Raw genomic sequence first — 20,802 nt, 5'->3', positions numbered from 1 at the left:
AGGCGGCGATCTATGCATAGATATGAATTCAGCAGCCCACATGCCTCGAACATAGAGAAATGTAGGCATGTGTTTCAGGAGACCGCTTACCTAAATGGCTCCACCCTCTAGGTGACCTTTTTTGTTCATGATCTATTTACTCCACTTGCTTACTCTTTTTAGCTGTCGATTTTACGTTTTCATCACATATTTATTCAAAGAAAAATGTGTACACATAGGAATCTTCAACTCTCCAGATTAAGATAAGGTCACCTAAAAAAGCACGACCAGGGTAGTCTGTTCTTGGAGAAAAGGCCAATTTAATTCTAAATACATCTTTCCTCAAACCACCCCCTCATACACATATTTCATACACTTGGGGCACAAGTAGTCCCACTCTAGTGCCCTTTAATTGTTTCTAAAGTTTCCTGCTCAACAAAAAATATTTGTACAACCAAACAGTTTCTAAGCATTCCAAAATAAATGTGCTTGGGCAGTCTTGCGGATTAGTAATAAAATATCTCCTATCACGTTGATTGCTTTCCTCCTCAGGGGAGGGTACTTTTCATCCTAATGTGTTTTAGGGAGACCTCTAAATGGTGGTATTCTTTGTGGGTTGGATTAAGAAAGTAAAATTCCTGTAGACAAACACTGCATCTTGGTAGAGCATCAGAAGCAACCAGATATCAAATCTCACTTCTTATCGGGTTTAGTAACCGCTAACATCTCTTCCTTTTCTTCCAATACTTAGCAGTATCCTTTAGCGTAAGCCCCACTCTCAAAAGGTTTGAGGGTGATTGTGCCATCTTTCTTCAAGCATTTTAAAGCCTCTTTTTCTTCTTGGGATAAACAAGGCTAACCTGTTCTGCAGTCTGGGCTTCATTGTAGCAAAAAGGGACATAGCTAGGTTGTGGGGATTCAACCCACAAACAACCAAAAGGCAGTGGACCGCAGGCACAGACAATGAAGCTGTAAGAGTGGCCTACACTTGCCGTGGGTGCCCAGGAAAGTCTGAAGATCTGGGGAGGTTGGAGGGAGCACTACAAACACAGCTGGGAAGGACAAGAGACATAAGATCATGGCCTGGGGGTATCGTACACCACAGAGGATGAAGTGTTCTGTCGACAGATGTTATTGTAGGGGCAGGAACCTATGCATGGGTTAACTCTGTGAAGGAGCAAGGTGGCAAGACTGGCTGGGCAACAGTGTCGGGAGAATGTGCACATTGATGAAACGATCATGTTCTGCGGACTGGCTGTACCAATGCAGAAGTCAATGTGAGAATGTTCGTTAGAAGAAACCATCAGAAATGTAATTAAAAAAAAAAAGATGGGTGAATCCGTGTTACTGAATAAGCTGAAGAATAAGGAGGGATTGAATACCATGAACAAAATGATGGAACTGTGTCAAACACGGGAGGATGCCTCACAAAACTTTGTTAAGGGGTTCTAACTGGACATCGAAACTGACCAAATAAGGCATAATAAGGACAAAAAAAGGAGGCATCTATACAGGAAAGTAAATAAAAATGAAGAACATTGGCACGCTGCTACTGCTGCCCTTGATTTTAAAAGAACCATCTCATTAACACCAAAGGGACGGCGAACCTTGTAGAAATGCAGTACTAAATTCTCCAAATGACAACAGATAATCAAAAACTCAACATCGCCTCTCCACAAAAGAGTACAAAGAGTACTTCGAAGTGACCAAAGGTTCCAAATGCTCTCTATAATCAGCCTAAAGAGTACCACTGGTACCCAATCTCCAGACCCCATCTCTTCAATTCTCCCGCTAGGACAACCAGATATGCTGTCCCCCGTTTCTGGTTCTGAGACTGAGTACTACCAAATCATTTTATAGTATGCACACAATGGTTCTTCTAAAAAAATCTTTTGAATGACCCATAAGAATCTTAACAAAGGGTAGTTTCTATGTATTCTATGTATGCAAACCCAAATGTGAGGTGGGATTCATAATACAGGCCTAAATCCTGGCACCATAAAGAACAGAGAGCACGACTGCCCTCTATTATTGCTTTCCCTCGGCCCAGTTTGAACAGAGGTGGTAGACAATCACTACTAATTAACTACCAACTACCAATACCTCCAATACTATGAACAAGTTGCATCAATTAGGATCTCTCTAGACCCCATCCCTCATATGATCAGCGACAGATCCGTACTGCAAAATAGTGCTGATATATTCCGAAGAAGGCTCCACTGCAGAAATGGCATTCAATGATACTGCCAATTTACCACTGCTCGAACTCTCACCATTTGTTACTAAAATACGTCCTAAAGTGCATCATTTGCAAAGGTGTCATAGAAATGCACAGAATATTTGTACATTCCACATTGTATTCAAATTTTAATATTAAAATATGTTTCTATACATTTATACTACTGGGTTTGATGGCACTGAAAAGTGACTGCCCTCGCCAGAGCGGACTTTAAATATGCTAACACTTTTGCGCTAATACATTCACTTGAGTCATTATCACACCCTAGGAGTAATCCCTTGTACAATAACCCATAACAGCTCCTGCTTTTATTATACCATGCAAAAATTATATACACTAGAGACACCAAACAATCTTCTGCACCATAGATGTTTCCAACGTGTGAATAAAATATACTGAGATGCACTAAAGTATATCAAGAGTACACTTACCGATTCAAATGTGTTGAGCATCAGCAGAGGAAAGAAAGTCCGGAAATATTCCTCGTACCCAGAAAAAAATAGGGGGACATTGCTACAGGGGAACTGGCTGAGGTTATTGGGTGCTCCAAACTGGTTGAAGCTGGTGAACATTTCATGGCTCCAGCACAAGATCTCCTGGATCAAGAAGCTTGAATCACGTTGCTTGGCTGGAGCGTAGGAGGTGCAAATGGCATGTTGAGGGTACGCGCCATTTCCAGAACCAGGATTGCCAGCAGATGCACGATTAGTTTGCCAACCCATTGCAATGTTGGATTGGTTGTTCAGATCCTGGAGTACAGCACAGGGACTCGGGTGCCTGGAGGTCATGTCCCTAATAAGCACAGGGGGATTTGTTTTTGGGGTGGAAGACTTAGAAACAAGAGGTCTGGCTTTCGAGACCACCGGGGTCTTGGGTGTGTTTTCCAGGTCCTTAGAAAGATTTGCACTTCGCGAAGAAACACCTGCGCTGAAAACCTTTGCTGTAGGTGGCTTTGCAGATTTAGTGCCAAGAGGAGGAAGGCCAGGAACAGCAAAAACATGATCAGCAGAGGTTTCCACAATGACATGCTTATGACAGTAAGATCCTGCCATCTTCACTACTTCAGCACATTCACTTTGTTTGCACTTGTAGGACTCTGGTGGGAGAGGATCATCTGTAGAATTTACTCCAGGAGCATCAACTTCCATGTCTGCCTGCTCATGGTTTGAGCATGTTTCAATTATGCCCCCAGTTTCTGACTGGGAACAGATTTCCATATCCACAGGGTCTGGCTGGGTTAAAAATAAATTGTCTTCCTCCATTTCCTCTTCATCTTCATCATCTTCATCTTCACTCAATGCACCACTTTCCTTGTTCAGAGATGAACTTTGCTGTTCACCAACGAAAGATGAAGCATGGTATGCATCATAACAGTCCTCTTCTGTACTACCTATGAACATGCCAGTAGAGGTCACAATTGCAGGTAAGCCGGGAAGGTTCCCCCTTACAGTGGGTGCTGGATCTGTAGAATCAGAGGCAAGAGGCCCATGGGTTATTGGCGAGACAACGTTAACATTTTTTGCTTTTTTGAAATTATCTCTCCCAGGGGAGTTCAATTGCATTTCTTTACTTGAACACCAGGCATTGCTAGGAACAGCCTTTTCAAAACTTTGCTTGCTCAATGTCACAGTTGATGTTACTTCTTGAACCTTCTTTTTTAATACATTAGCCTTCACCTTAGGCTGATCATTTCTGTCACTACTTTTAGATGCTTCCTCACTTCTTTTTGCTGTTGCTCCCTCCTGGGGTCTCATCTGACGGTAAAATTGGCGATCCTGGCATGCCAATAACTTTCTATTACCTTTAACGGGGAGGGCCTGAGCAGAAATTAACATGGATTTTTGCTTTGGCTTTACCCTAAAGGCCCCTGAACCTATGCCATGATTTCGTAACTCTGTTAAGCTATCTAAAGATCTCTGCGACAAATCAAATGCTCTGCGGGGAGGCTTTTTGAAGCCAAGTTTTTCAACTGTAGATGTTGGCTCAGGTAATTTGCGGTATTTCTTGGGTGGGACCACAGCAGGAGTGGTTCTAGGAAGGTCAGGATTTCTCTGGATAGCTTGAGCAACTTCTCTCTTTTTTTGCTTTGTTGTTCTCTGAACAGCCTTATCAGAGCTTTTAGGCAAGTTATTCGCCCTGGCTTTACTTGGCGTAACCCCTTTTTTGGTAGCAGAATTTTCTGTGGCATCTTTGGATTTCCCAAGAGAAGGTTTGGAGGCTAGCAGGGGCTTTCTTTTTTCTGAATTGTCTGCAGGTTTCGCAAGCACCTGCCTGCTTGCTTTTTTACCATAATGTGATTGCACTGTAAGCTCTTGGTGTGCTGGGGGTTTTCTGAATTCTGCTGCCTTTTCACCTAAGGATATTTGATCAGCATGCTCTTTCTCAAACTGTTGTTCTGCAGCTACTGCTGCTTCCTCAAGTACATCCTCAGGAATGTAATCTGTGTCATAACCCCATTCCGTGTACTTGTCCAACATATCTAGCTCTTCCTGGTTATTGTTCTCTGTTGAGGTTGAAACAGAGTTTCTTAGTTGGTCTTGCTGTCCAAGAGAATGGGGCGTTTCAATCTGAGAATCTTGCCAAACTGAATACACCTCGTCCTCAGTTTCAAATTCAAAGAATTGGGAATCATACTGGTCGCACCTATCAGGAGAACTTTCCTTCTCAACCACTTCCTGTTTTATTGGCTTCTGTTCACTTAGAGAGGCAGACGAAGGCAATGGCAGCTCGTTAGAATATCCACCCACGTGGGAGGGCTTCTCCGTTTTTATGGTCTTAGACAGATCCGGCATAGTGTCCTCTTGATCTTGTTCCTCTTCAGAAGTGGAATCAGAAATGATTATGATTTCTTTATGTGCATCATTAGACTTATGAGGGCCTTCAATCCAAGAGGAGCGAACAGCACCCTTCACCTTCCTTTCAATATGATCTTCAGCCAACAACGCTTTGGTGTCTGACCTGGAATCAGGCAATATTTCAGCAACCCTTGTAATAGATCCCCCAGTCATCTTGCCCGCATCACCCTCAGAGTCTTCCGAGGTATCTATGTTCATAGGTAGGGATTTTCTCTGACTAAGTAGGTTTAATCTGACCTGCATCAGTGGAATTGAATCATCACTGTCACTTTCGCTTGCTCTTGAGAATTCCTTTGGTGTTTCACAGTTGTTCCCCACTTCAATTTGTAAGTCACGTAACTTAACCGGACTGAGCCTCGTAACCATGCTTGGCGGTTTTCCAGATGTCGTTTCTGAAGTATTAGGTGACTGCTGGCCGGCAAATAACCCTAGTTTTCTATATAATGAACATTCTGTCACGTTGTTAGAGCCGAAAGGAGATTCCTTCTGCCTGCTGATGGTGTTTTTAAGCATTGAAAGTGGTATGTTGTCATCACTATCACTTTCACTTACTTTTTCTTGTGATTTTGTTCTTGCAACGTTCAGGTCATTACAACTTTCCTGTGGTTCATTCTTTATCTGGAGATTGGGATGTAAGAGTGTCCTAGCCAGTGAACGGCCTTCGCTTGCACAGCTACTTGACTCTTGCACATGTTCTGATTTACCTGCACAATCAGCAGACTGATCTTTATCCAGATTTGGAACTGAAAACCCAGAATCCTTTTTGCATCTCTGCGTTTCTGGGTTTTCGTTTCCTTTTTGGAGTTTTAGGAAAGCTGAAGATTTTTCTATCGCCTTAGCCAGTTTTGAATGGAGATCAAGCAAGCGCACTTGTGGGATTTTTAATTTAAGAGAATTCAGAGCAGGACCTGAGACTGAGGGAGGCTTTGGTGCTACTTTATCTGTGCTTGCATCATATACTCTTTGGTTAGATAGCAAGTTAGGGGTCCCCGCAGATAGTTCACACCTTCCCTCCCAGGCGCGCTCTGCTGTTTGGGCCGCTATCTGTTCATCAGGATTACAGTCAGTCTGAGATGAGGTCTTGCCCATTATGCACTCATCCACAGGATTTTTGCTGCAGTCTTGTACATTCTTGTCGGTTTGAGTTTCCTGGAAATTTTCACACATAGCATCTCTCTCACACATAGCCTCTCTCTCACAGGGTATGTTAAAACCTGAATCAATCTTATAAAAAGATAACACTCCCCCACCACACAAGGTGGGCTCTTTGATGCAGGGTTCTTCCCCACAACTGGTACTTCGGCCACGAGTAACGGAGCTCCCTGTACACCCCTCAGTTGACCTACTTTCAGCAGGTAATGGCGGGCTGGGGCTATTCAGCTGGCAGTACGTTCTCATTCTAGACCACTCATCTGTATCCTCCCGCTTTATCTTGTTCACATTGAAAGTTGGAGACCTGTCAACTGAATTTTGCTCTGCAGGTGAGGTAGTATTCGAAGAGTTTCGGTCTTTCGAACTTCTAATAACTTGCTTTAAGCACACCTGCAAGTCTTGTGTTTCTTTTTCACTCAGTTGCAAGCCTACAAAAACATTTCCTCTCAGGAGGAGGTTCAGTTTATCGAGGAAACGCTTACAGCTAGACTGTTGACCCAGCTGAGATCCCTCTCGTAAAAGGCTACGAATCAACTGCACACAAGAGTACTGGACTGAGTTTGTAGCCTGTGAATGCATCGACAGAACCGTACAGGAGGTAGAGCTTATTCTTGGGCCAGGCACCTTCTCAGAGTAGCGTCTGAAATCTGTGGCTGGGAGCTTGGCACATTTCACCAGGGCTTCCACCCATTTTTGAGAGCTGACCCACAACAAATGCAGGCACTTCTTATTCCTATGGAGCTCAATGACTGACACCAGGATCAAAATGAAGAACTCTGTGACCTTGTCACAGTACTCCATTCTCTTGTTAAGGACGTCCTTGATTTCAGAGTAGAGATGGTGGATGACTTCAACAATATAGGCTACACCAAGGTCTTTGAGATCCATCACTGACTGCACAAAAGGGATAAACCACAGGAAGGTGCTGTTGTGGACGCGCATGTCTTGCCCAATATCGGACTGAAGCACATTAGTAAGGGTCTGCATTTCTTCATACATGTTGGGGCAGTAATCTGGGCAGATGGCATTCCTCCAACCGGAGTCCTGCAAAGAGAGGTAAACAAAATACATTGAGATGGTCAGTTCAAAACCTCATTAAAATACTCAATGAACACAGGAGTGAAAATGGACATTCTACAGAAGTGTATAGCGTTCTATAAACTGGAGGGAGAAATTACAACTGTATTGGTAGTCTGCAACTGAGGATCTTAGAAGTGGGGTCCAGACTTAACCCAGTGAAAACTGTACATGATTAAAAATGAACCTAGAACACAAACTGCTCTTACAGTTTCTATACCAATCCAAGAAGCCAGACTGATGTGCTTCTGGCATTTGAACATTTTTGGTAATTGGAAACTCATTTTATCCCTGCATTAATTAATTTATGCCATCAGGTTCTGTTCAACAAATACATTCTTTATACAACTGATTTTTCTGTAGTCTAAATGATTGTTTCTTTGTGTGACTGATTTCAGACGTACTAAGTTAAAGTATAACTCATTGAATCCAGCACACTTTTAATCATGTGACTGATGCACAGCGAGGTCTCCAGATGTTTTCACTGTAAGGTTCTTGTAAAAAAAAGGCCAACTTTCAAATGTGCAACAGGAGGCTCAAAGAGGAAAGAAAAGCTAAACTAAGTCAAAACCTTCCTCAATCATGGTAAAAAGCATAGGTAATGCAACTATGCCTGGCTTATAAATGTAGGAGCTTCTTCAGTCATTAAGGGGGTTAGGCGCTCAACAGCCACCATGCATGCAATCTGCCACTGATCATTCTATGTATGTATCCATTTGTCCACCCATCGACTCATTCTTGCATTAACCCACTTACCCAACCTCAACAACATACGCATGATAAATTAAAAGAAAAGTAGAAAAAAGAAAAAAACAGTTACTTACCTGTACACTATGGTTCTCCAGTATTGATATCTTTCATAGATTCACGTGCTTGTAGCTTCCCCGTCGTCATGGTGGGAGTCTCACGGTAAAAGAATAACCATAGCAGTAAAAGAAAAAACTGCATAGAAAACACATAGGGAAGTATATAGTTTGGTAGCTTATCATCATTATTATGTGGTCCAAACACCAACCAATCAGCTGCCAGGCCTGAGATCACAATCCCCAGCAGAGCCACCATACCTCAGATTTCCAACCAGCCCATAGAGTGAGCCAAGGATGTCTAGAGATAAAAAGTGGGCTATCAGCTAAAAAATAGAGAGGCAGGCGGGCCGCATGTGAATTTAAGAAAGATATCAATACTGGAGAACCATAGTGTACAGGTAAGTAATTAGTTTTTTCTCCAGTATTGAACATTTCATAGATTCACATGCTTGTATCAGAATAGTCAGCAGTGCATAACACAAATAGTGTTTGTAGGATAGACCCCTTTTTGTGGGGCTCTGCATCCTAATTTTAAAAATCATAAAGAGTTATGCTGCTCCAAACACAAAGATATGCATATTTTTGTTTGAGACCATGTTAATATGAAATTAGAAACACAGATCAACAATAAATATAACAGACATTCTAATCAAAATATTAACAGTATATAATGAGAGGAACCTTAGTGAAAGAGGTGCAGTAGAACTGCTTGTCCAACTGCGGTGTCTGCTTTCCACGCTGTGTTCAGACAATGTCTGGTAAACGTGTGTACATTTGTCCATGTCGCCACTCTGCAAATGTCCGGGAGCGATACTCCCACAAACAATACGGTCGACGTTGCCATCTTTCTTGTGGAATGAGCCCGTACTCCAGCGTGCAAAGGCTTTCCTGCCTTTCCCCTGACATACCTCGATGGCCGAGACTATACATCTTGAAATGGAAGATCTTGATAAGGCTAAACCTTTCCTGGGCCCAGCAAAGGCGATAAGCAATTGGTTTGATTTTCTAAATGATTTTGTTTTGTCAATATAAAATTTGTGGCATCTTCTGATGTCCAAAGTGTGCAGCGATTTCTCTGCTGCTGATGATGGATTTTTAAAATATGTAGGTAATACAATTGGTTCATTAAGATGAAAAACCGTAGGAACTTTGGGGATACATTTTGGATTTGTCCTGAGAATAACGGTCTGATTTGAATTGAAGAAAGGGTTCCGAGACAGAGAACACCTGGATCTCACTCACTCTTCTGGCGGAAGTGAGAGCAAGTAATAATGCCACTTTCCAAGAGACGAACTGTAACTTAGCCTTGTGAATCAGTTCGAACAGAGGTTTCATGAGAAATGACAAAACTACATTGAGCTGCCACGAATGGACGGCTGCTTGACAGGTGGAAACACTCTGAACAGTCCTTTTAAAAATTCCATTATGATCCTCTGCGACCAAAGCGATTGACGATTTGGAGTTCTACGATATCTTGATACAGCTGCCAGATGTATTTTTATCGAAGCATGGGATAGCCCAGCTTTGGCTAGATGAAGTAGATACAGTAGAATCTGCTCCGGCGGAGAATGAGAAAAGGATACAGATGTTGTTCAGAACACCAATGGCAAACTCTTTTCCATTTTGCTGTGTAAGTTTTGTTGGTAGATATTGCTTGCGAGTTTGATAATATATCCTTGCAGTCCTGAGGAATATCTAAGGAATAAAATTCATGCTCATGAGGTTCCAGGCTGACAAGTTCAGAGAGGCTAACTGAGGATGAAGAACTTGTCCTTCTTTCATGGAGATCAGGTCCTGTATCAATGTAAACAGGGATTCACAGACAGCTGGAGAAGTTCCGAGAACCAGAACTGCCTCGGCCAAGCAGGGGCTATTAGGATCAGATGGCTCTGTTCCGCTCTCATTTTCGACAGTATCCTTGGAATGAGAGGGAACAGAGGAAACGTGTATGCAAACATCGCCGTCCAACAAATGTGTTGCGCATTTCTCCACAAACCCGCCTGGGGAAATCAACTTGCAAAATGTTTGCATTTATTGTTGTGTTGCTTTGCAAATAGGTCCAAAGTTGGTGTACCCCATAAGGAATATGCTACTTACCAGTATGCATCTGTTCTTGGCATAGAGGGCTGCAGAGTGGTACATTTATGAATAGATCGCCATCTGGTGTTGGGCTCGGATGATTGCACTTTGTTTTTCTTCTGGAGAAGTCTTTGTCGTCATAGGTGACTCCTCCTCTCGGTGTTAGTGCGCATGGGCATCGGCTCCATCCGTAGATTGTTTTGCCATAGTAGGGTTAGATGGAGTAGTGTAGTGTAGTACATAAAGATATGCCCATGTAAATGTATCTAAATAAGATAATGTTGGGACAGACACAGGTTTCCGGGGAGGCAGGGAGGGCATGTACCACTCTGCAGCCCTCTATGCCAAGAACAGATGCATACTGGTAAGTAGCATATTCCGTTCGAGGCATATGGGCTGCAGATGGTACATTTATGAATAGATTGTACAGCAGTTACCTCCCTAGCGGTGGTCACCAGTGTCTGTCGCAACTGTCTGAAATAGAGTTTTTAATACAGCTTGGCCTACTCTGGCTTGTTGTGCAGCCTGTACATCAACACAATAGTGCTTTGTGAATGTATGTGGTGTAGACCAAGTTGCTGCTCTACATATGTCATCTAGGGGAATGTTCCCTAAGAATGCCATAGATGCTCCTAGTTTTCTTGTGGAATGAGCTCTAGGAGGAACAGTTAATGTTCTTTGCCTTAATGTAACATATTTGTATACATCTTACAATCCATCTTGCGATGCCTGCTTTAGAGATAGGATTGCCCTTATGTGTTGGGGAAAATGCTACAAATAGTTGTTTAGTTTTCCTGAAGTCTTGTGTTCTTTCTATGTAGTACAAAATGGCTCTTTTAACATCTAGTGTATGTAGAGCCCTTTCTGCCACCGTCTGTGGCTTTGGAAAGAAGACTGGTAATTCCACTGGCTGATTGATGTGGAATGCTGAAATTACTTTAGGCAAGAACTTTGGGTTTGTTCTAAGAACCACTTTATTCTGGTGTATCTGTAGGAATGGTTCTTGTATTGTTAATGCCTGTAACTCGCTTACTCTTCTGAGTGAGGTAATGGCTATAAGGAATGCCACCTTCCATGTAAGGAATTGTATTTCGCACCTATGCATAGGTTCGAAGGGTGGCCCCATTAGTCTGGTGAGTACTACGTTGAGGTTCCAGACTGGGGAAGGTGGTAATCTTGGTGGAATGACTCTTTTAAGACCTTCCATGAATGCTTTTATCGCTGGTACTCTGAACAGTGATATGCGCTGCCTGTTTTGTAGGTATGCTGCTATAGCTGCTAGATGTACTCTGATAGATGTGTACGCTAGATTACATTGCTGTAAGTGTAACAAGTAGCAAATAATCTCCCTTGTTGATACGTCTAGAGGGTTGATATTGTTATTAGTACAGTGTATAGCAAACCTCTTCCACTTAGCTGCATAGCATGCTCTGGTGGTTGGACGTCTCGCTTGTTTAATTATTTCCATGCAATTTGGGGGGAGATCTAAGTACCCAAATTCTAGGATTTCAGGAGCCAGATCGCTAAGTTCAATTGAGTTGGATCTGGGTGCATTATTTCTCCATGGTTCTGTGTAAGGTGCATGGGTAGAATTCGTAGCTTTTGATGTGGCACTTGTGAGAGTTGCAGGAGCGTGGTGAACCACGGCTGTCTTGCCCACGTGGGTGCTACTAGTATCATGGTCATTGAATGTTGTTGCAGTTTCCTGACCACTAATGGGATTAGTGGGAGAGGGGGAAAGCGTATGCAAATTTGTTGGACCAATTTATCCATAACGCATTGCCCTGCGACAGGTGATGTGGGTACCTGGACGCGAAGCTTTGGCATTTTGCGTTCTGATGAGTGGCAAATAGGTCTATCTCTGGTTGTCCCCATCTTTGGAAGAATGGCTGCAGTATTTGTTGGTGCAGTTCCCATTCGTGTATTTGTTCCGACTGTCTGCTTAAGATGTCTGCTATCTGGTTTTGAACTCCTGGTAGGTGTTCGGCTAACAGATAGATGTTTTGAGGAATGGCCCATCTCCAAATTTCCTGTGCTAGTCTGGATAATTGGAGAGAGTGCGTCCCCCCCTGTTTTTGAATATAATACATTGCTGTCATGTTGTCTGTTCTGATCAGGACTGCTTTGTGGATAACATGTATCTGAAAGGCTTTCAATGCTAGAAACACTGCCAGTAGTTCTAGATAGTTGATGTGCAGTGTTCTTTCCTGCACACTCCACCTTCCTTGTACTGTGTATTTGTCCATATGTGCTCCCCATCCGGTGAGCGATGCGTCTGCTGTTATTGTCACCTGTGGAATTGGCTCTAGGAACGACCGCCCCTTGGTAATGTTTGTTCTGTTCCACCACTTCAGAGAGCGGTGTGTGCGGTCGTCTACCAACACCAGATCCGTAATCTGCCCTTGAGCCTGATTCCACTGTGTCGCTAAGCATTCTTGTAGCGGACGCATTTGTAGTTTTGCATATGGTATTAGCAGTATGCAGGATGACATCATGCCTAATAGCTGCATGAACACTCTTGCTGTTAGTGAGTGTTGTGGCTGAAATCTCTGAATGATTGTAAGCATTGCTTGGACTCTGATTGGGTTGGGGTACACTTTGGCTTTTTCTGTGTCTATGGTAGCCCCCAGATATTGTTGAACCTTGTTTGGTTGTAGGTGTGACTTTGTGTAGTTCACCGTGAACCCTAGCTGGTTTAGTAGCTGAATTGTCTTTTGTGTGTGTTGCAGACACTCCTCTTGCGACCTGGCTTTTATTAGCCAGTCGTCCAAGTATGGGAAGACATGAATTTGTTGTCTTCTTAGGTGAGCTGCTACCACTGCCAGGCATTTTGTGAACACCCTTGGTGCCGTCGTGACACCAAATGGGAGGACTTTGAACTGATAATGTTGTCCTTCTACCACAAACCTGAGGTATTTCCTGTGGGCTTTGTGAATAGGGATATGAAAGTAAGCGTCTTTTAGATCCAGTGTAGAAAGAAAGTCCCCTTTCTTCAGTAAAGGAAGTACTTGTTGGAGCGTGACCATGTGGAAATGTTCCGAATTTATGTATGCGTTGAGAGGTCTTAGGTCCAGTATTGGCCTTAGAGACCCGTCCTTTTTGGGGATATGGAAGTATAGGGAGTATACTCCTGTTCCCTGTTGGTGCTGTGGAACCTTCTCTATGGCATGCTTTTCTAGCAGTGATATTACTTCCTGTTTTAACAGTGTCAGGTGATCTTGTTTCATTGGACGCTGTTTGGGGGGGGATGTTTGGTGGGGTAGCTGTGAGTTCTAGGCAATAACCATGTTGGATAATTTGTCTTACCCACTTGTCTGATGTGATGTTTTCCCAGACAGGTAGGAACTGTGATAGGCGTCCCCCTACCGGTGTTATATGGTCTGGGGGAAGCTCTATGAAGTCACTGTTTTGGGGTTGGAGAGTTGCGGTTGTTGTTGTTTCCGCGACCTCTACCCTTGTTGTTGTTACCCCTGTATCCACCTCTAGAATTACCTCTGGGTGATGTAGGTGTAAAAGAGGTTTGCTGTTGGTTTGTACCTGTACTTTTGGATCCTCCTCTATAGGTGGATCTACGAAAGGAACCTCTTTGTGTCGGCTGTTGCAATGCTCCCATTGATTTAGCCGTTTCTGTATCCTTTTTCATTTTTTCTAGGGCCTCATCTGTCCCTGTGCCAAAAAGTGTTTTCCCATCAAAAGGTTGGTTCAGTAACGAGGTTTGTACCTCTTGTTTGAATCCTGACACTCTGAGCCATGCATGTCTCCTTAACATGATGCTTGTATTTGTCGACCTTGCCGCAGTTTCTGCCGCGTCTAGGGCGCACTTTATTGAAGTGTTAGTAATTAACTTCCCTTCTTGTATAAGTTGATCAGCTCTCTTTTGATGTTCTTTAGGGAGATGTTTGATGAGTGTTTCTAACTCATCATAATGCGCTCTGTCATACCTTGCAAGTAGTGCTTGCGTATTAGCTATGCGCCAACTGTTTGCCGCTTGAGATGCTACTCTCTTGCCAGAGGCATCTATTAGTTTAGACTCTTTGTCAGGAGGTGGCGCTTCTCCTGTAGATAAAGAGTTTGCTCTCTTGCAAGCGTTTGTGACCACTAGTGAGTCTAGAGGAATTTGTCCCTTAATGTATATTGGGTCTTTTGGAGCTGCCCTATATTTTTTATCAATTCTTGGGTTCAATACCCTAGCCCTCACTGGGTCTTTGAATATCTCTGATGTATGACTGAGAAGGCCCTTTAGCATTGGTAGTGTTCCTGATGTTTTTTGTGCAGTAGGTAGTGTCTCTAATAAGAAGTCCTGTACTAGAGGTTCTGTATGTAGGTCTACCTTATGAAATGTTGCTGCTCTAGTAATGAGTTGTGCAAACCCAGTATTGTCATCAGGAGGTTAAGGTTTTGAGGGATATGACTCAAGGTCGGTATCATTACCTGATCCCACATTATACTCCTCCCATGGGTCTGCCTCCTCTGGGATTGTGTCCTCATCATCCCCAGGGTGTCCCCCCTCCCCTGTGTCACTCTCTCCATCTGTTGTAGGTGTAGATGGACGTGTGGGAGGAATATCTGGCCTATTGTGAGGAAGAGGCGAAGATGGTGTGTGAGGTTTGGGAGAAGGGGGAGGAGTTGTATTCGTCCCCATTGTTCTCTTCTTTGGATGAGCCTTGTCGTCCAAATGTTCATGTTTCCTCTTTTTAGGTAGTTCTGTGACTACCTTGCCAGTCTTTGGGTCAATAAACAAAGTCTTTTGTTTAGGATCCGTTCCGTGTTCCTGTGTCGGTACCGCAGTTTTCGGTTCCGAAAGGTGTTTTTTCTTTGAAATGTCCATTTGTATTTTCGGTGCCGAAGTTTTGTTCGGATCCGACTTCTTCGGTATCGAAGATGTCCCCGGTGTCGAGGGTGTTTTCGGCGCCGAAGCGTGCTTCGGTGTCGACATGGACTGCTTCGACTTCGAGCTTTCCTTGACCTGGTGCTTCGGTGTCGATGTGGTCGGTTTATCGGAACCGGAACCACTATGATGGGGGACCGAGTGTTTCGGTTTCTGTTTCGTTGCCGGGCTCGAAGGCGGGGCGTTGGAAACTTTTTTCGGTTGTCTGACCGGGCTCGAGGGCGGGGTCGACACCGTGCGGGGTCTGTTTTTCGGTAAAGGGACGTCGTCACTCACGGTTTGTTGGACGTCGATTTCCTCGACGTCGGACTCGTCCGCTTCTGACCCCGCCTCGTCGGCCTCTTCTTCCTCCTCTTCTGGGTGCTGGTCCTCGAACAGCTCCGGGATTGCTTGTGACTGCATTCTCGATACCTCGTGTCTTCGGGCTCGACGGTTTCTAATCGTCGACTTTGACGAGAACGCTGCACAGGCCTCACAGTCCCTGGATTCGTGTTCAGGGGACAAGCAGAGGTTGCACACTTCGTGTAGGTCCTTGTGTGGGAACTTAGCACCACACGTTGGACATTTTTTGAATGGAGTCCTTTCCATGGACCCCGGGCTGGACTACGTCGAGTTTCTCGTAGTCGTCGTCCTTCGAACCGCGTCGGTATGGAGTGAAGTCGCGTTCGATAACGATACCGTCGATTTGGAAAGGAATACGCGCCGGTTATAACCTTCTTTGTTGAAGTCGGTCCGGAGCGCTTCGATCCTCATCCGAACCCGATGGCGGAAAAAAACAATCTAAGGATGGAGCCGATGCCCATGCGCACTAACACCGAGAGGAGGAGTCACCTATGACGACAAAGACTTCTCCAGAAGAAAAACAAAGTGCAATCATCCGAGCCCAACACCAGATGGCGATCTATTCATAAATGTACCATCTGCAGCCCATATGCCTCGAACTCTGAATATCCTTTTTTTTTTTTTTTTTTTTTTTAATAGTGCAAGACATTTATTGATATGACAAATTACAAGTTACACTGCGTCACGCCAACAACCCGGAGGCAGGCCGCTATGAAGGCACACATCGCATACACATCATGAAACATAAGCAATGGCATACCCAGGCGGGTCGTATGGCACATAAGAGAAACACAGGAGTTAGTAAGGATCAGTATGTGAGCAGTTCAACCTTAGCACGCTAATTGGTCTTACATTTTGTCAGCGCCGTAGACAATTAAACGGATCCCAAGTTATCAGTGCTGCCCCGTACCCCAGTATAGGACAACAGGCCACAGCCTGTTGGTACGGCAATTCGAAGAGATATGTCTATGGTCACTGTTTTTCGCCCAGTCCACCCCAACTAACAACAACCAGAAAAAAAAAAAAAAAACGTAACAACGAACATCAGTGCAATTCTGCCATGTCAATCACACAACTCTTCACACAGACATAGGGTCGTGCGCTCCTGTGCTTAGCGCCTATAAAAGGACATCAACCACGGGTAGGGGTGGTGGCGGGGTGGTCGCCAAATATCGACTGCCAGAAGGGAGGGGGGGGGTGGAGGGAGTCATAGGGTGAAACACGGGGTCGTGCAGCCTCAGAAAAGGGTGGCAGCTGACTGATAGTATCATTCCGGGGACTCCAGATGATAGTAGGCGCGAAGCGCACCACGGCCTAAAAGCAAACCCGCACAGGCAGAAATCCTCAGGGCAGCGCTAGCACGCACCTAACCTCAAGCCTCTACCCCATATCATCCGAGACGCCTCCCTCAGGTGACCTCCCGGAAGCGTCCGAGTCCGCACGCTCCCTAGTCCATTGCAGGAAGGGCTCCCAGATGTCGTTTGGCCTGGAAGCAGTTGGCATCGTCTCCCAGTAATGAGTGAGCTGTGCATGACCATATGTCACATCTTTAACCCACACAGTGAACGATGGCAGAGCCCTACGGTCCCAGTGTATTGACACCTGTCTCTTGGCGTATAGGAGCAGCAGCGCATGTAACTTCCTGTCACAGGGTTCAGTGTCCTGAACACAGCCCAACAGTCCCAGCAGTGGAGAAGGTATATCAGTTCTGTGTAGGATTTGGTTAATTGCAGTGAATACGTCTGACCAGTACTAGTCTAACCTAGGGCAACTCCATGCCACGTGTAGGAAGGTCGCGTCCATCCCGCCACATTTCCAACAAGACGCATCAGGTCGGATGCCCATGCGGTGCAGCAGTACCGGCGTGCGATAGTATCGGTGCAAGAACTTAAAGTGGATGAGCCGCAATCGATAATTCGGCGACAACGCCGTAAGTTGCCTACAGCAGTAGTCCCAAATCTCATCCGTCAAAGGCTCGACAAGTTCAGCAGCCCAAGCCTGCCTGGCCGCAGGTACAGTGATCGGGGCCTGCTCCTGCATGCAAACGTATAATCTAGACACTAGTTTTTTGGGGGAAGGTCTCGAAAGTAGGTTTTGAAGTGCATCAAGTGTCGGCGGCTCCTCCGGGAATTGGGGCCACAGTTTCTTACAAGTCTCCCGGAGAGAGTGGTATAGAAGCGCGTCCGCAAAGGTTACAGGTGGGGTGTCCTCACAAGCGCTCAGCTCTCCAAAAGTGCCGTCAGGATATATATCCGCAAAGGTGTGCAAGCGCTTCCCACGGAGAGTGAGGGCATCACCTCTGGCACACAAACAAGGTAGCATCGGGTTTCCCCGCAGGGGGATAGCCGGCGCGTACAATGAGGAGAGTCCCGCTCTATGCTGCAGCTCGCGCCAGGACCAGCGAATCATTTCCACCGTGTCCACGTCCGTCGACGGGCGCGATACCTTACCGTAAAGCGCCACGCGTAGTGGCGACGGGGCTACAGCGGCCAGTTCTACCGCCACATGTGGCTGGTAGGGAGTGGGGAAGACCCAGAAATGTAAAAATTGCGCCTGGGCACATAGGGAATACAGCTTCAAATCAGGTGCTCCAAGACCGCCTTGTCGCAGTGGGAGCGTGAGTAAGTCCCAGGAAGCTCTCGCCTGTCCTCCGGCCCATACCAGAGTCAGTAGCAGAGATCGGACTCATGCGTGAAAATGCGCAGTCATTGGCAGCGGAATATTGACGAAAAGATACAAAAATTTGGGGAGAACCACCATCTTAACTAGCGCTATTCTCGCAACTAGGGAGAGAGGGAGCTTGTTCCAGACCTCTATCTTCCTTTCCAGCCAGTCTACCGCTCTACCAAAGTTGAGAGACCACAATTCCTGCATATCCCTACTGATCCAGATTCCCAGATATTTAACCGCGTCGGTTTCCCAGCGCAGACGGTAGTCCGGTGGTGGGCGACCGGTCACGTCAGTCAGAGGGAACGCCACAGATTTCGACCAATTAATGGACACTCCCGCCAATCCCTCAAATCGCACAAATTCACGGAGCAACGGATTCATATTTTCAGTGGGGTCGTTGATATACAGGGTGACATCGTCTGCATACAGCGATATCAGTAGACTACGGGAGCTAAATCCAATCCCTCTCGCTGTGTGGTGCTGCCGAACCCTGGCCGCCAGCGGCTCCATTGCAATAGCGAAGAGAAGAGGAGACAGCGGACACCCCTGTCTGGTCCCCCTGGAAATGTCAAAGGGTGCCGACACGAGGCCGTTCACCCTCACCCTAGCTCTGGGTGCATCATACAGTAGCTGAATTAGAGTGATAAAGTTCCGGCTGAATCCCATCCTACCCAGAACTCTGAACAAGTAAAGCCATTCCAGGGAGTCAAATGCTTTGGTGGCGTCCAAGAACACCACCACAGCCTGGACAGAGGGGTGTAGGTAATGTAGGATAGAAAAGATGGTCCTGAGATTGTGCGACGTGGCCCGGCCAGGTATAAACCCAGATTGGTCCGGGAGTGCAACAATGGGCAACAGTGGCTGCAATCTGTCTGCGATGACCTTGGCATAAATTTTGGCATCCACATTAATCAGGGAAAGGGGCCTATAGGAGTCCAGGGACAGTTCATCTTTGTCAGGTTTTAATAATGTGATGATCAGGGCTTCTCTCATGGAGTCCGGGAGGGAGCCTAGTTCAAGGGCCTCCACAAACACAGAGTGTAGTTTCGGCGCCAGCTCCTCCACATACGTTTTGTAGAAAGCCGTCGTCAAGCCGTCAGGGCCAGGGGCTTTATTGGCCGGCATGCTTTTTATTACCTGAGCAATGTCTTGAGCGGTAACTGGGAGGTCCATGTACTGCCTGTGATTCTCATTAAACCAAACTAGGGCTATAGAGTCTAGGAAACCCTCCAGGGATGCAGGGGCACTGGGCTGTCTTGACGCATACAAGGATGCGTAGAAGTCAGTGAAGGCGTGTAGTACTGCCTCCTGTCCCATAACCAGAGAGCCCTGGCTGTTGTGAATGGTATGTATGTAGTGCAACTGTGTACGAGGAGCTATTAGCCTAGCCAGGGTTCTACTGGGCCTGTCCCCCTCCCCATATCTGCGGGCCTCAGCCTGTCTTCCCAGCAACTTTACCTCCCGTTGCGCCTCCTCATTAAAGGCAAGCAGTTTGGTCTTTAAGCTGCCTGCAAGCTCCAAAGTCGGGTCCTGGCAGAAGGCCAGGTCCAGGTCTCTCAACTCCCGCTCTAACCCTGCCAGTGTTTGCCTGATAGTACGCAGCACCCCCGCCTGCCTTGCTATGCACTGACCCCGAATAACCGCTTTGAAGGCGTCCCACACTATGGCCTCAGAGGAAGCCGAGCCCTCATTCTCTGCAAAGTATTTAACAATATCCTCTCGGATCTCTTCAGTGAACACCAGGTCTGTGAGGGCGTGAGGGGGCAAGCGCCATGTGAACGCTCGGTGAACGGTATCGGGCACACACAACTCCAGCAGGCAGGGGGCGTGATCGGAGAGGGACCTAGCCTGAATGTCAGCCCGCGCCACCCATGTCGCCACCTCCGGTGACACCAGCCAGAAGTCCAGTCGGGACCAAGCAGATTGGTGGCATGTGTAACAAGTACCCGCCCTCTCCTCCGGGTGCCTGACCCTCCACACATCTGATAACAACCCCTCCTCCATTACATCTAGGACAGCTTGGCGCGCTCTAGCGTGTGTGGGTCTACTCGTACCCCTCCTGTCCATGTCATCATTCAGCACAACATTAAAATCACCACCTACAACAATCGAGTGGCAGTCCAACAATGCAATCTGTGCCCAGACGTTCCTAAAGAAATCTGGATCGTCCACATTCGGACCATAGATGGCCGCCAGTATTATCGGCCTCCCGTTTAAGGAACCATGCAGTATAACATACCGCCCATCTTTATCCAGCACACAAGTGTGTTCCCGCCAATCTAACCCCCTTCGGACAAGAATAGCCACCCCCCTTGCATAGTTAGAGTATATCGCTGAATATATATTCGACCACCTTGAATGTTTCAATCTGGGCGAAGGGGTCGCATTAAGGTGAGTTTCTTGCAGAAAACAAACTTCCACATTATGCCTAGCCAACATACTATGCATCAATTGGGCTTTTTTATAATCCCCAAGGCCTCGAATGTTCCAAGTCCATAGTTTAACCCCCCCCATTTCCGAAGCGTCGTGGAAGCAGTGGGTTCTCCACCGGGCTCCCCCCTCTCCGCACCCCCAGTGTCGCACCAGTCACACACAAAAACCATCTGCGCAAAGAAGAAGATATAGAGCAGTTTACAGTGCACCAGTTCGTAACTAAAAACAACAACTCACCAAACACCCCCCACCTCCCTCCTCCCTCACCAACCCCCCAATCAG

The 20,802-nt window shown here is 45.9% G+C and overlaps 1 protein-coding gene across 1 annotated transcript in view; it reads right to left on the bottom strand.

Annotated features, from left to right (window-relative positions):
- Positions 1 to 20,802, bottom strand: part of SETX (senataxin) — a 570,564-nt gene that overhangs the window by 281,652 nt on the left and 268,110 nt on the right. Inside the window, exon 9 of the mRNA XM_078646176.1 lies at positions 2,650 to 7,269. Coding sequence (XP_078502302.1) covers positions 2,650 to 7,269 — 4,620 coding nt within the window. The remainder of the gene's footprint in view (positions 1 to 2,649; positions 7,270 to 20,802) is intronic.

This window comes from Lissotriton helveticus, chromosome 5_1, assembly GCF_964261635.1.
Source record: "Lissotriton helveticus chromosome 5_1, aLisHel1.1, whole genome shotgun sequence".
In the NCBI taxonomy this organism is placed as follows: domain Eukaryota; kingdom Metazoa; phylum Chordata; class Amphibia; order Caudata; family Salamandridae; genus Lissotriton; species Lissotriton helveticus.
The sequence above is the reverse complement of the archived record's forward strand: the minus strand, read 5'-3'. Positions and strand labels throughout refer to the sequence as shown.